Here is a 16,178-nt window from a genome sequence, read left to right on the forward strand (position 1 = left end):
AGCACTTTACACTTAATATTCTGTGTTGTAATTGAAATCAATATATTTGAAAATGTAGAAAAACAGAAAAATATTTATAATAAATTTTAATTGGTATTCTATTGTTTACAGTGTGACTAAAACAGCAATTAATCACAATTATTTTTAAATTTGTTTTGTGATTGACAGCCCTAAAATTGAGATTTTATTCTGGGCTCAAGATCAGGGAGGTTAAGATATGGAATATAGGAAGTAGGTGGGTCAAAGATTCTTAGTATATTTATTTCTTTTTCTTCACAAAAAAGAAATACAGAAATTAAAAACAAGCTTAACAGCATTCAACTACTTTTGAAGAATTGTATTCTATGTAGCTTAGGATTCTATCAGAAGCTACATATGTAAGATGCACATAAAACACAAAAAGCAGAAATAGAAAGATGGTTTCTATCAAAGAATTTTTAAACACAATGGACCTTGTATCCGGCTACACCTTTATAAAAACAGGCTATATGTGAAAAAAGGAAGAGGAATAGGAAAAATACAGTTACAATACACAATAGCTTCTATGTTATACAAAAGAGAAGAAAACTAGATGATTATGAATCAGTGGTATCAAACCTGTGAAAAATTTATAAACAAAAATCTCCAAACGTGTTAGATATCACTGATCCAAATAAAAGTTGAGTCCTGTAGTATATTAAAATATAAGACAATACTTACACTGCTGTCTGTTGGACCTATTTTACGGGAACATACAATCATTCAGAAATACTGGTTTAAATTAGAGAACAGATTCACTATGAAAACATGTGCTACCCAATGACTTTTCAGAGATTTTACTGGGACTACCACTAAATACAAGTCTCATTCTATGCTGAGAAGTCATCTTTTGAAGGCAGCCAAAGGCTAGTAGGAAATTATTGAAAGAAACAAAATCATCTCCTGGTGTATCATATTCATTTTCCAAGAGGAGTAAAACGCAAAACGAAACAGCCAGCATAAAAAAAAACAAAACAAAACACAAAACCACCACATACACACACACCCCCAAACAATACTTCACACCAAAATTAAATAAATTACACCATGAAAACTGGCAATTTAAAAAAACCCAAGTGTTAAATAGCACAGTAAGGAAATTAATTAAGAATGTGTTATTCTTGTGAAACCTAAGTGCGATCTTTTAATGAGGGCTTTTCTAAATTTCTGACAAACCTCTATTTCAATAAGGGGATCTCAATGCTTGCCATTCAATGTACATAGTATTTCTAAAAACTTAACATACTATGTGTGTTAAGTATGCATATCATGGGGGAAGGAGGATGTTGTTTTCTTGTATTTGCTTCCCTCATAGCTTCTTCTGCCTGTTTTTTTCCTTCCACAGAATTTTCCCACTATTGATATAAAGCCTTCTCTCACACTACTGGAACAGTGTTCTTTGACATCTCAATCCAAGAGACTCTAAATCTGTTTTCAAATGAGATTTGAAAATATCTCCCCTCTCTAGTTAAATTTGGCACTTAAAACAAGAATTCAACCTCTGCTTGCTAGACATAAAAATAGAATAGCATCTTCAAAATTACAGCATTTTAAAAATTAACTAAAAACTAACAGATGTGCTTCTAAATTCTCTGAAATTCAGAGAGGGAGTCCTTTAAGAAATTTTAGCAAGCTACTGTCGACTTTAGACCCCACTGATTGATCTTTAAACACACACACACACACACACACACACACACACACACACACACACACACACACACACACACACACACACACACACACACACCCCCCAAAAAACCAAAACAAAAACAAAAACCGTTTATCCACACAGTTAAAACTCATTTAAGTTTTGCATAGTGGGTACATCTGGGGGAAAAAAAGGATGAATTATATTTATTGAAGATCACATTTTACTGTTTAATTCATAAATGAGAGCTTTTTATTCTTCAGCAAGACTGGCACAATCTCCTTCAAAAGGTTCCATGAAAGTTACCCTCCTCCAAAATGATTGTCATCTCCTTTTGGCCTCAATGGGACTGAGAAAGGTTGCCTTTCCACAAATGGCCACTGCCTCCATTCACCTACTCTTCAGAGTGTTCCTCTCCCCATGGAGCATAGAGGATTATCATCTTGCCAACAACAGCTTCTCTCTGCTCCTTTTGGGAGCAATAGGAAGAGTGCCCAGTTTGAAAGTGGGCGATTCTTCATGAGTTTCTCTAAAGCAGAAGATTTTATTCTTCATCTTGTACATTAACTTTCATTTTTTTAAATTCAAAGAAAGGAACACTAGTCCTATTTCTTTTTAAAAAGCTACGCTATTCACCAGATATACCATGTATCCTCAAATAATTAGAAACATCATGAGATCACTCTCTGATTTCTCATTTACTGTTCATGTATGAACCTTGTAATTTTTGGAAAACGAGAAGTTTCCCAGACAGAAAGCTACATTAAGTTTGAGAAAACATCAGTAATTTGGAGTAAAACTTTTTTTTTTAAAACAATTATCCCATCTTTCTCACAAAGTATTACAAACCAAACACGTAAGGTATGGAAGCATACAGTTAGGAAACAAAGCCAACCTCTCCCGTGTTTAACAACATGGAGTTGAGGGGAGAAGCTAGTCTTGCTTTTTTTAAAGCCAGTTTAACCTAACTTGAGACTACAAACACTAAAACACTTTAAATTATAATTATATGGTTATTGCAGAAAGCCACTATAGGGAAGAGCTAAGATTGTTTGGGTATCCTAACTGTGTGTGTCTTTACCTTAACATGTTTGGATTTTATTTAAATTTAACCGTCAACTCTGAATTTCCTGAATTCGTATTGTTTATTTTGGGGATAATTACAATATCTCTGCCAATTATTTTACCTAAATTACTAATTTATATCTTAACTCTATTTGAATGTATTTTTTTGTCTAGGAATAATTAAGAATGACAAGTTCTTTCAAAATAATTTTTCTTAGTATTAAAATTATTGAAGAGAAAGTTAAGGATCTAATTTTCTACACATATTATATACTACAGTTTAACCATTTATAAAAAATTAGGTTCCTATAATTAAGCACTTTTATTTTCAATAACCTAGATAAAAATATCCTTACTCTTTCTCTGCATCTCCTTCACTTTCTTCTCCATGATCAAAGCTCCAATTATTTTTATAACCTCCATCTCTCCTGGATTGTGATCTATTCAAAGCTGAAATGAGAACAAGTTAAGATAAGTCTTGATTTCAAGCCAGGTCACTAATCAATTCAACCTAGAAGGGTAAAACAACATGATACTATATCCGAGATATTTAGTTAATATAATCATTCAAGTATCATTTGACAAAATACGGTCAGTGACTGTAGCACAGACTTATTTTTAGAATGTGCACAAACATATACCCAAGTCTTTTAGCATGTTGATTAAAATTAACACTAGAACATAGATTCAAAGTGAAAAAGCATTGTGTTTCTGTAAGTAGCTGCACACATTTGACACCACACATTATTATTAAAAGACTTAACTGAAGCAGAAAAAGACAACTGCATACCGTTAACTAATCAGCCATTTGTTTGACAACATTCACGCTTGTAAAGTTTACTCCTTGTATACACATTGTATACCAAGCTTAGATCAGTCTCTCTGCATTTTTACTCTTTGTCAGTCTATACACTCCATTTATTTTTCCAGTTAAACTTTTCAAACCAACCATTGCTTTCTTTAAGTAATCTAGTAAATAAAACCTAGATGTAAATGGTGAAACTGTACACAATCATCAGCCTAGTAGTTGATGATAACCTCTAATGAGAATGAAGCCTTAACTCTCCTGAAGAACTAGAAACAAGGATATAATTTAAGTGCGTACTGCAAAACCAAGTTTTCTACAATATAGGTAGAAACCTATTGCATTCTGAAATGAACCTACATTTTTATATCCTCTCATTCTAAGGGAGCACAATTTCAATGTTTCAGAGGAGTCGTCACCTCTGGATGTTTTTCACTCAAATATTCCACTGACCAACCAATAATGCCATGACAGTGAGCAAGGCAGTTTCACATAAAGACAACAGTCACACAAAAAGAAGGTTGAGCTAATTTCTGTCCGATTGATATGCAAGAGCAAACTGCAGGGATATTCAACTGAATAGGTGATTCAGTTTTCCCACCATAACCCTCTCAGTGATGCCCCCAAGAAAGTAGTATCAATGCACCACAGAGACTGTAATGTAATGACTGTTATTCGTATTCAAGTAGGCCTATGACTGGAAATCATTTTCCACATGTAGCGTTTAGTACAGGAGGGGGCAAACTTTTTGGGCCGAGAGCCACATCTGGGTGGAGAAATTGTATGCAGGGCTGGGGTGCGGGAGGGGAGAGTGTGCAGGAAGGGGCTCAGGGCAAAGAAGTGTTGCAGGGTGTATAAGGGGGCTCAGGGAACGGAGTTGGGATGCAGGAGGGGTGAGGAGTACAGGAGGGGGCTGAGGGCAGGGGTGCAGACTGTGGCAGGGGGCTCAGGGCAGGGAGTTTGAGGACAGGATACAGGAGGGGTTTGGACTCTAGCCCAGCACCGCTTACCTCAAGTGGCTCCGGGATGGCCGCAGCGCACACTGGGGCCAGGGCAGGCTCCCTGCATGCCTGTCCTGCCCCCGGCCCCGCGCCACTCTAGGAAGCGCTGCGGCCCCTGGGAGAAGAGGGACAGAGGGCTCCATGTGCGCTGCCCTTGCTGTGCCCCCAGGTACCTCCCCTGAAGCTCCCATTGACCGTGATTTCTCCGTTCCCAGCCAATGGGAGCTGTGGGGGGGGGGGGCAATGCCTGGAGGCAAGGGCAACGCATGGAGCCCTCTGCCTCCTGCCCGGAAGCCACAGGGACATGGTGCTGACGGCGCTGCAAGCTGGATCCAAAGCCCTGAGGGGCGGAATCCAGTCTTCAGGTCATAGGCAGACACCAACTTGCCCATCCCTGGTTTAGGAGATGTGCCAGGGCAAGTTGTTGTCTATGTTCCCTCCTACTGTTGCACAAGATGGCTTGACAATATGCTCATTTTACTTCCTTTGTAATGGAAAGCCAAGCTTGCCTGTCATGGTCCATATCCTCCCACCTCATTAAGTCCAGACCAGCAGACGGTACAAGCTGCTTGATGCAATCTTTGTAGCGGAGTTAAGCAGTAGGAAGGTTGGACTTCCCATTTTCAGATTCACTATACAGAATCCCTTAGGCAGTCAATTGTTACCCATACATATAACATGGCCAGCCCAGGTCATTTGCCTCCGTGCTAGCATAGCTTCCATGCTTAGCATGGCTGCCAGCTGTAGTACTTCACTGTTTGTGATTTTGTCAGACCATGTGATTCCCATCTTGCGGCATAGGTGGCATCGTTGCAAACAGTTAAGTTTTTTAATAAGATGATAAAAGGCACAGGTCTCTAATTACTATATAAGACAAAAGCAGCCCAACAGCTCTGTAAACTTGGTATTTTGTGAACACTTTGCACCCTTCTGCAACCCCCGTCTTGTCCATAGTCTTTCAGTAGACAACCAAAAGCAGAGGCAGCTGACTAAGCACACTAAAAGTTCTTTTTCAATGTTGATGTCATCAGTAACTGTGCTACCTAGGTAGCTGAAGGACTTGATATTGTTTAATTGGCAGCTGTTCAATTTTATTTCTAGCAGTGATGGAAGTGGTCAGAAGATGGTTGGTACAGGACTTGTTTTCTTCACATTAATACAGAGGAAAATAGATAAAGCATGGGCAAAGAAATTCAACAAAACATTGCAGATCACTCTCGAAAAGGGCAACAAACGTTGAGTGGCCGGCATACAATAGGTACTTTACTTAACTTTGCTGGAATTTGCTTTTGGCCTTGAATTAGTAGAGGTTTAGAAGTCTACCATCAAAACATGTTGTTAGAGCAACACCTGCAGTAGTAGTATGTGCGATGACTTCCAGCACTCTAGACAAGAGCAAAGTAAATCATGTAGAGGACAAGCACACTGTCCTGTTTAACCCCATGGGTTACAGGAAAGGGATCAGATGAGTCGGTACCAACTGGTACATGGGCCTGCATGTTGTCATGGACGCAGCAGTTAAGGTTGATTAGTTTGTCTGGGTAGCCAAACTTTGCAAGAAGGCACGAAAGAGCAAAACATCTGACAGAGGTGAACACCTTACTACAATCAACAAAGGCAACAAGAGGGGCATTTGTTGTTCAGCAGCTTTCTCCTGTAACTGGCATAAGATAAATATATCAGCAGTGCTGCATGATGAATGAAAATGATACTGGGATTCAGGAAGTACATCAGCTGCAATAATCTGAAGCCTTCTCAGCAACAGCTCACCAAGGGTTTTACCAGCGATAGAGGGGAGCGAAATGCCATGATAATTGTCCCAGTTGTGTCTGTACCCTTTGCACTGGTAGATTGTAACGATTTTGGCATCTTTGAAACCCTGGGGTAAAATCTCATTTTCCCAGCAGAAAGTAAAATAGGTCTAGCAAAGCTTTGTTGAGTATAGAATCACAGTGTTTCAGCACTTCAGCTGGGATTCCATCAAGTAATTTGTGTGGGAATAATTAAATTTCAGTACCTATAGCTTTAAGATTGTAGCTACAATACACAACATTTTAAGAACTCAGGACATGTGCCAATATTTTGCTTTAAAATATTTAATAGAAAATGGCTACAATACAAACCAATTCTTTTAAAAATTGACAACTTTAGAAGCCAGTTTTAACTAGACAATATTTAGTTTTGAAAAAGTGATGATACTGACAAATTAGGGGCACAATAATTTTAGTTTTTAAATGTATGTTTTTATTGCATAATCTTTTAAATGAGCACTTGATTATACACAGATACCCACACCAAAACGGTCATAATATTTAAAAAAAGTTACACACAATTACAATTGTTTGCATAAAATATTTTAGCCAATTAATAGAGCTGTGATTTTAGAAAGAAAAATAAAAAGTCTGAAAAAAAAAAAAAAGAAGTGTGATAGGCAAGTTATGTTAGTGGAAAGAATATAAAGAAAGCTTGGAAGGACCAGATTAGTACTCACTGATGTAAGGATTTTAGAACTATATTGCAAGTCATTTCCCATGACAGAATTTCTATCATGCAAGAACATTTTGCAGTATCTCCCAGAATGGAGAAGAAAAGTCCAGATTGCCTCTCCTTTGAAAGGAGAACAGGGGTCCCAATTCAGAGTATTTAAGAACATGTCTACTCTTGAGCATTAGTAGCCCCACTTCAGTCAGAGGTGGCAAATGCCAGATTCAGCAAAGTGCTGAAGTCTAACAGAAGCTATTTTACATCAAGCATAGGTTGAAATCCAAGAAGGAAAATTATATATTGTGCCAGATTTCTTTGCATGCTTAATCCCCAGGGTAAGTGAGTTCTACTGTGGAGCCTTTCCTGAATCTCAAGCACTCATTTTCTGAGGTAGTTCACACCCCGATGAGGGCCCACCCTGAAGTATCATATGCAGGAAGGGGGCGGGAGATATGTTCAGACTTCAGAAATTTACAACTCAAGAGATGCTTTTGAATTTCGATAGTTTTCTCTAAAGAATCCCAGTCTTGGTCTTCCAACTCTCAGGAAAGAGAGCAATATCCCACATCCCCATGGGTAATCTCTACAGTGGAGCCGGGAGAGAAAGCAGCTTCATCAAGAACACCTATTAAGACAAGGAAGTTTGAAGATTCTCTCACCAGGTCCTCACTGAAAGGAGGGAGTGACTTAGGCTATGTCTACAATCACAAATGCTACAGTGGCACAACTGCAGCTAACCTCTAATGTAGATACTTGCTATAGCAATGAAATGGGTTTTTCTATCACTGTAGAAAATCCACCCTGTTGAGAGGCGGTAACTAGATTAACAAAGAATTCTTCTGTCAATGTAGTGGTGTGAATACCAGGGCTTATGTCATCTTAAATGTCTTTGAGGGGTGTGACTTTTTCACACCCCTCTGCAAATAAGGTAGGTTGACCTAAATTTTAGGTGTGGGTGAGGCCTTATTCTTTTGTCTAAAGCTTCAGTGACTATTTTGTCTCTGTGCTCACGAAAGAGATCACCAACATATCTGGAAGGATGTCAGATGTTAGCCTACAATTCCAACTTTCTTTGAGTGGACCTTTTCAGGATGTCTCTTTGGAAGTTTTGAACACATAGCAAAACAGAGTAATGTGAAATATCAGTCCTGGAAAAAATGATAAGAAAACCTAGTTTAAAGTAGACTCTGTAGTTATTTTGTTTTGGTTTTGTTTGGCTATATATGTGAATGCATGCACGCTCACCATGGCTTTGCAGGCGAGCACAAAAGACAATAAAACAAAAACCTTGCAGAGCTGAAGAGGTGTATAATTCTTCCTCACCTGTTTATGAGGATTTAATTAAGGTGGAGTGGGGATTCCCCATCAGGAAGTACTTGTACTTAAGTCCCAAAAGGTCTTCAGTACTCTATGTAAGATTATGCCTGTTGCAGTCTCCTTAGTAAATAACATATTTATACCAACTGAAGGAGAACTCCTGCCAAACACAGGCAGGAGGATAAAATCATCATTCAGACTAAACTTGGATACAGCAGCCTCAGCCTTGACATTACTGGCTGTAGTCTCTTACTCTGGAAACCTTGGATCAGAGTAAATTATCTCCATCAAAGTCCCAGCTTTAGACACTTATTTACTTTCGAGAATCTAGAGGGGAGACTCTTTCATGAGTTTTAAGATTTTATGCTGCCTTTTAAGAGCTGATTGTGAGCAATATCATTTACCAACATGAGAAATGGGGGTGGCACTGTGAGGCGGAAAGAGCATTACCAGGGAGATTAAAAGGACAATCTACAGACATGTATCCTGCATGTCTCCCTAAGGAAAATCATAGCCACATTATGATGTCTTATGGGACCTATGGAGACTAGAAGGAGAAAATAAATACATGTCTCTCAAGAAAAGAGATCTGAATCAATTCAATCCCTTTACTTTATCGGGGCTAAGCAGAGGCTGACCACATAGAACAAGGAATAAGCCAGGGCCACTGGAGATGACGCTTAGTATCAAAAGTTTGCAGGAACAGAGGACAGAGTTAAAACAGTCTGTAGGAATAGCAGATCCTCTGAAGCCTTCTCACCATCCCATCACACACCTTACCCATCTGCTGACTATTAGTCAGAGGTGGCAAATGCCAGATTCAGCAAAGTGCTGAAGTCTAACAGAAGCTATTTTACATCAAGCATAGGTTGAAATCCAAGAAGGAAAATTATATATTGTGCCAGATTTCTTTGCATGCTTAATCCCCAGGGTAAGTGAGTTCTACTGTGGAGCCTTTCCTGAATCTCAAGCACTCATTTTCTGAGGTAGTTCACACCCCGATGAGGGCCCACCCTGAAGTATCATATGCAGGAAGGGGGCGGGAGATATGTTCAGACTTCACCTTACCCATCTGCTGACTTCAGTCAGAGGTGGCAAATGCCAGATTCAGCAAAGTGCTGAAGTCTAACAGAAGCTATTTTACATCAAGCATAGGTTGAAATCCAAGAAGGAAAATTATATATTGTGCTGACTATTAGCACAGATTTCTTCCTCCAGGTTGTACTGGTGAGGGAGGTGGGGGGGCCTTGCCTTCACCTGAAATTCTGGAGGCCTCAGTGAACTGTTCCTGCTTCCTCTGCAAGCCATGAAAATAGGGACTCCCAAGTCTATGGAGGAGCTACGGGAGCTGAAGGAAACCAAAAACAAAACAACTTCTCTTCAGTTCCATGCCACTTTGATTCTAGACTGGTCTCAGTTAAGGGAGATTCCATGCAGCTTGCGCCTTGTCCACACATCAGTTGGGAGCTACGTTTCACAGCAGTCTGATCAACTCTTGGCACGGACCTTGCCCACAGGCTAGAGGGGAGACAAGTTCCTGCAGCCTGTCATTTCTAGGGGAGGGGCTGTCCTTCAAACCCTCTTCAGAAAACCACATTTCTTTTTAGTTTAGCAATTTTAAGAAAAACCTTAAAGCCAATGAAGAAACAGACCTTCAGTTAAAAATTCTGGGAAAATTCTGCTACCAAGAGAGACATGAAGTCTGTCATGTGTGCCATCTGGAGACAGAATTTTGAAGAGTTCTTCCTGAGGAGCAGTCTTAAACTCAAGCTGAAAGCAAGGATCTGCTCTGCCCCCAGTTGCCATGCAATCAGGGAATTCCCCACTGTGAAGACTGACATGGAGGACTGTATGGAAATCTGGAAGAATTAAAAAAAATAATAATTCTACATCATTTTTACAGGGGGGGAGGGAGGAAGGCAAGAATTAAGGGAAAAGACTAGAGCATTCTCATCTACCTTCATATTGCCTACAGCAACTGTTGACAACATATTCTCCGATGCTCCATTAAGGTTTTCAACTTCCATCTCTAATAGAGTGAAAATTTGAAGCGTTGGGTATCTAAACCAAAACTTTCACAGTAATCTCATATGCTTTTATATCAATTACAGTCAAACCTCGCAATAACATGCCCCGCCATAACGCGAAATCGCATATAACGTGATCACAGGTTAGCTCCCCTCTAAGGTATAATACAGTATGGTACTATACCAATGATCCCCAACACCATGGCAGGGGAGAGAAGCTGCAGCCTCGCACCTGTCAGGGACAGAGAACTCCGGATCTGCGGGCGCCGGTGCTCTCTGTCCCCGGCAGGTGCGGGGCCGTGGCTTCTCTCCGGCTTTAAGAGGAGCCACGGCTCCCCGCCTGCTGGGAACAGGGGAGCAGTGGGGGCAAAAGACATATCTGGCTTTAAGACTCAGTTTGATAAGTTTATGGAAGGGATGGTATGATGTGATAGCTTAATTTTGGCAATTGATCTTTGATTATCAGCAGGTAAGTATGCCCAGTGGTCTGTGATGGGATGTTAAATGGGATGGGATCTGAGTTAGTGCAGAGAATTCTTTCCTGAGTGCTGGCTGGTGAGTCTTGCCCACATGCTCAGGGTTTAGCCGACCACCATATTTGGGGTCAGGAAGGAATTTTCCTCTGGGGCAGATTGGCAGAGGCCCTGGAGGTTTTTCACCTTCTTCTGCAGCGTGGGGCATGGGTCACTTGCTGGTGGATTCTCTGCAGCTTGAGGTCTTCAAGCCACAATTTGAAGACTTCAATAACTCAGACATAGGTTAGGGGTTTGTTATAGAAGTGGATGGGTAGGATTCTGTGGCCTGCTTTGTGCAGGTGGTCAGACTAGATGATCATATTGGTCCCTTCTGACCCTAAAGTCTATGAGTCTAACAGAGAGAACCGGCATCTGCAGCCCCGGAGTTCTCTGTCCCCGTCAGGCAGGAAGCCGCAGCTTCTCTCCCCTGCTGCGCACTAGGGGGCACTAGGCGGCACGCATAAATGCACTGTGTTGGGGGCCACTGACAAACCCCCCCATACCGCGACCCCGCATTTAGTGCCATCAAAGTTTCTGGACCACAAACATCGCGTTATAGTGGGGTTTCACTGTATATCCAAAGATCAGTGCTTCTGTCACATATTTCATGCATTTGGTAGATTATTTTGCCTTAACACTGCAGTTATCAGTTGGGGAATGGATTCCTTTTGGGTACTTGTTGGAGATCGAAGTGAAAGCCCAGTGGAGCACTGAAGTTTATCAACTTCAATGTTATAGACAACATGAAGGTAGAAAAGAATAAGTCTTTCCCTTTAAATTTCTTATTGCTCCAATTTTAATGTTCTGGGTAGAGGGAATGCAGCCTTCCATGATCTTATCTGATACTCTACATAGTTTAGTTCGCTAATTTATTACCTAGAAAGCGATGCAAGGATTTTGAGCGAGCAATACTTGACATGAGAGCATCTTGTTAATTAAAATGTAGGCTCTAGCATGCATTTTGAGTTTATGTAAACATTTATTTCTACTTGTTACTACTGCAGTCTCTATGCTTTGTTAAATAAACACATTTTATTTCACAATCACACACAGCACTTAGATATGTTTAAGTGGAGCTGTTATCTGATATGGAAGCAGTAAGCTGGGGTGAACTGTTTCTTAGGAAGCAGTCTGCGAATACCACAAGTTTCCAGTGGACCAGGGGCTTGATACTCCAAGGAGATGCTTAGATGGCTTGAGGGTTTGGAATGCACGGTTGCTAACCTGTAGAATGACTGAGAGGCCTAGGGGGAGTGCTTGTGGTGGCCATGGCCAGTAATGTTCGGAGACTGACCCACAGGAGGCATAGACGAGACTTCCTCATGCTAAAGGCAGGTAGTAGTGAGGTGCCTCAAAACTCTGGGTACCCCTGGGAAGCGTCACAACAGTGACTGGTAGGATTACCCAATCTGCCTAACTCCTGTTTTCAATGGGAGTTTGGTACTTTAAAATCCCACTACTTTTAAAAATCCAGACCATAATGACCAAAAGTAAATAATTAAATGAGTAAATTCACTAACTACAGTTAATACTTCCTTTGTTTACTAAACCAGTTAGCTTTAAATGCAAAATATGTTTTGACAGACTTTATTTAACCAGCACATTTAAGCGTAGCTTTACTTAACTAATATTTTACTGCAGACCACAATCCAAAGTGACTTGTTAATATTTTCAGGAACAAAATAAATCAGGCATGCTGTTAGTGGATAACAGACTACAAATATTAAGTATATGGATGGCCACCAGGTGATTTTTAAAAATATACTGATAAATATTAGAAATTATTCATCCAAATATATGCATTCAAAGTACATTTTCCCTTAGTCTCCTATTTTATAAGGTGTCAGTCTTCTAAGTCAGGGAATAGAAATAACATTGTTAAGAGCTGGGTGAAACCTCATTATGGGTGAATTAAAATCTCATTTACATTTATTTGTGTGAATACACCCTTCAATTAACTTAAGTGTAAAAAATAAATTATCACAAGCCTCCGACTAAAACTAAAGGGTTATGTGACCCCACCCAGGAGTCTGGAGCGTGTGGGCAGAGGGGCCTTTGCTGAGTATTGTTTTGGATAAGGGGTCAGTGTCTGGAATACACAACGAGAGTACACCAGAGACGACCTGAAAAAATCCAAGCAGAAGTCTAAGCACAGTGCGAAACAGAGAAGCATAAAAAGAGGTTACAGGTAAGGATGCCAGCTGATAGGAAGGAGGGGAAAAAAAAGTTTGGCCTGTAAAAAAAACAGAAAAATACCCTTCCTTTTGCCTTTGTTTCCTCCCTGCATTCAGAGAAGCGGAACTTTGTATGTGCTTGTAAATAAGAACGGCCGTACCGGGTCAGATCAAAGGTCCATCTAGCCCAGCATCTGTCTACCGACAGTGGCCAATGCCAGGTGCCCCAGAGTGAGTGAAGCTAACAGGCAATGAGCAAGTGATCTCTCTCCTGCCATCCATCTCCATCCTCTGATGAACAGAGGCTAGGGACACCATTCTTTACCCTTCCTGGCTAACAGTCATTTATGGACTTAGCCACCATGAATTTATCCAGTTCCCTTTTAAACATTGTTATAGTCCCAGCTTTCAGAACCTCCTCAGGTAAGGAGTTCCACAAGTTGACCATGCGCTGTGTGAAGAAGAACTTCCTTTTATTTGTTTTAAACCTGCTACCTAGTAATTTCATTTGGTGACCCCTAGTTCTTGTATTATGGGAATAAGTAAATAACTTTTCCTTATCCACTTTCTCCACTCATGATTTTATATACCTCTATCATATTCCCCCCCCCCCCCGTCTCCTCTTTTCCAAGCTGAAGAGGCCTAGCCTCTAATCTTTCCTCATATGGGACCCTCTCCAAACCCCTAATCATTTTAGTTGCCCTTTTCTGAACCTTTTCTAGTGCTAGAATATCTTTTTCGAGGCGAGGAGACCACATCTGTACACAGTATTCGAGATGTGGGCATACCATGGATTTATATAAGGGCAATAATATATTTTCAGTCTTATTCTCTATCCTCTTTTTAATGATTCCTAACATCTTGTTTGCTTTTTTGACCGCCTCTGCCCACTGCGTGGACATCTTCAGAGAACCATCCACAATGACGCCAAGATCTTTTTCCTGACTTGTTGTAGCTAAATTAGCCCTCATCATATTGTATGTATAGTTGGGGTTATTTTTTCCAGTGTGCATTACTTTACATTTATCCACATTAAATTTCATTTGCCATTTTGTTGCTCAATCACTTAGTTTTGTGAGATCTTTTTTAAGTTCTTCACAATCTGCTTTGGTCTTAACTATCTTGACTAGTTTAGTATCATCTGCAAACTTTGCCACCTCACTGTTTACCCCTTTCTCCAGATCATTTATGAATAAATTGAATAGGACTGGTCCTAGGACTGACCCTTGGGGAACACCACTAGTTACCCCTCTCCATTCTGAGAATTTACCATTAATCCCTACCCTTTGTTCCCTGTCTTTTAGCCAGTTCTCAATCCATGAAAGGACCTTCTCTTTTATCCAATGACAGCTTAATTTACGTAAGAACTTTTGGTGAGGGACCTTGTCAAAGGCTTTCAGGAAATCTAAGTACACTATGTCCACTGGATCCCCCTTGTCCATATGTTTGTTGACCGCTTCAAAAGAACTCTAATAGATTAGTAAGACACTATTTCCCTTTACAGAAACCACGTTGACTATTGCTCAACAGTTTATGTTTTTCTATGTGTCGGACAATTTTATTCTTAACTATTGTTTCAACTAATTTGCCCGGTACCGACGTTAGACTTACCGGTCTGTAATTGCCGGGATCACCTCTAGAGCCCTTTTAAAATATTGGCGTTACATTAGCTAACTTCCAGTCATTGGGTACCGAAGCCGATTTAAAGGACAGGTTACAATTAATAAACATGAAATAAAACAAACATGATTGCATCAAAGAAAACATCAGACTCCATCAATTTCTACCCCCAACTAGAATAACTTACAGTACCCAAACTTTGACTAGCCATACGGGTCAAAAAGGGGCAACATTATGTTGCTTACATGCCAACTGCTCACTATGAATAGTAAATAATAAGTGAACAGTTTGAAAACCATCCCTTGGCTGAAATTCTTTTGCATAACTATTCTTCAAAAACAAATATTTTTTATAAATCAGGATCTAAGCACAGACAGGAAGAAAAAAAAAAAGTTACATTTGCATGTCTAGTGATTCGGTGCTATGCAATTCGCTGCTCCTATAAGACCATCATCATTTGACTGGTATGCTTAAGTAGTCCAAGCAGAAAGTTTATGGGTTTCATAGGAGAACTTGTGGCTTTTCCTCTTCTTCTCTTACAATTTATTCTTAAAATAGAAGAGTGTGAAAATGGTGTACAAAGAAGCAGTTAAGAAGTCATTTTAAACAAGATGCTATGTGACCACCAACTTTAGTATTGATTTTGGGAGCAACAATCAGCAGGTGATGTTAATCATAGAGTCTGAAATTATGAGAACCAGAGGAAGTTTTAGACACTAAGCAAATGCTGCCTTTGTAATAGTAGGAGATGTACAGTGAATTTTTGCATCTGAATTGCAGACTGCTGATTGCAGACCCACTTATGAACTGCAGGATCCATCACAGCCATCATCAAAAGAGCCAAACTCGTGCAATTACATACATGGTAACAGTAATAATCAAACCGCACATCTTTTAGAGATTGCAGAAAGGCAGTTATGTGCAAAATAGGATTTAAGAACCTAGCCTAAGTACCTACAAAAGCAGCAACTGAAAGTGCACCATAGTTTCCCAGAGTTTGATACAATAGCTTGGAATGTCAGGTTGAAGTAAATAGAGTACCACAGATGCTTATGTGTACAAAATACATTAAAAAAAAAAAGTAACTTTCATGCAAGCTTTGCAACGTGCGTACAGGAAGGTTTTATCCCTTCTTTAACATAAGGAAACTCAAGAAACATAGCAGTTAAGTAGCTTCCTCAAGAAAGCCAGTGATATAGGCAGGAACAGAACCAGGAGGATTAAATTCTGTTAATTAAAAAGAGAAGCAAAATACCTCTTCATGTTGTCTACTGTTGGATGTTTAAGTGTGCAGAAGTCAGGAGGGGGAAAGGCATGTAGAAATTTTGCTAGCTGAAAAATAAGACATATTCCAAAAGAAAAACTTTGAGGGGTGGAAGGAAGACAGGAGGGTGAAGAGAAAATATTACAGAGCACTGCTGACTAGATCCTATATGGGGAGACAACTTTGCTCCTTTACAAATCTGTGTTAAGGAAACATCTCCGAGGAGGTATCTTCACT

General features: G+C 39.9%; 1 protein-coding gene across 5 annotated transcripts in view; it reads right to left on the reverse strand.

The window, feature by feature from the left end:
• SENP6 (SUMO specific peptidase 6) overlaps positions 1-16,178 on the reverse strand; it is a 176,278-nt gene that overhangs the window by 144,856 nt on the left and 15,244 nt on the right. For all 5 annotated transcript variants that reach the window (XM_050950093.1, XM_050950090.1, XM_050950094.1 and 2 more), the window contains exon 2: positions 3,091-3,184. In XM_050950093.1, coding sequence (XP_050806050.1) covers positions 3,091-3,184 — 94 coding nt within the window. The remainder of the gene's footprint in view (positions 1-3,090; positions 3,185-16,178) is intronic.

The sequence above is a fragment of the Gopherus flavomarginatus genome, chromosome 4 (assembly GCF_025201925.1).
Source record: "Gopherus flavomarginatus isolate rGopFla2 chromosome 4, rGopFla2.mat.asm, whole genome shotgun sequence".
Lineage (NCBI taxonomy): Eukaryota > Metazoa > Chordata > Testudines > Testudinidae > Gopherus > Gopherus flavomarginatus.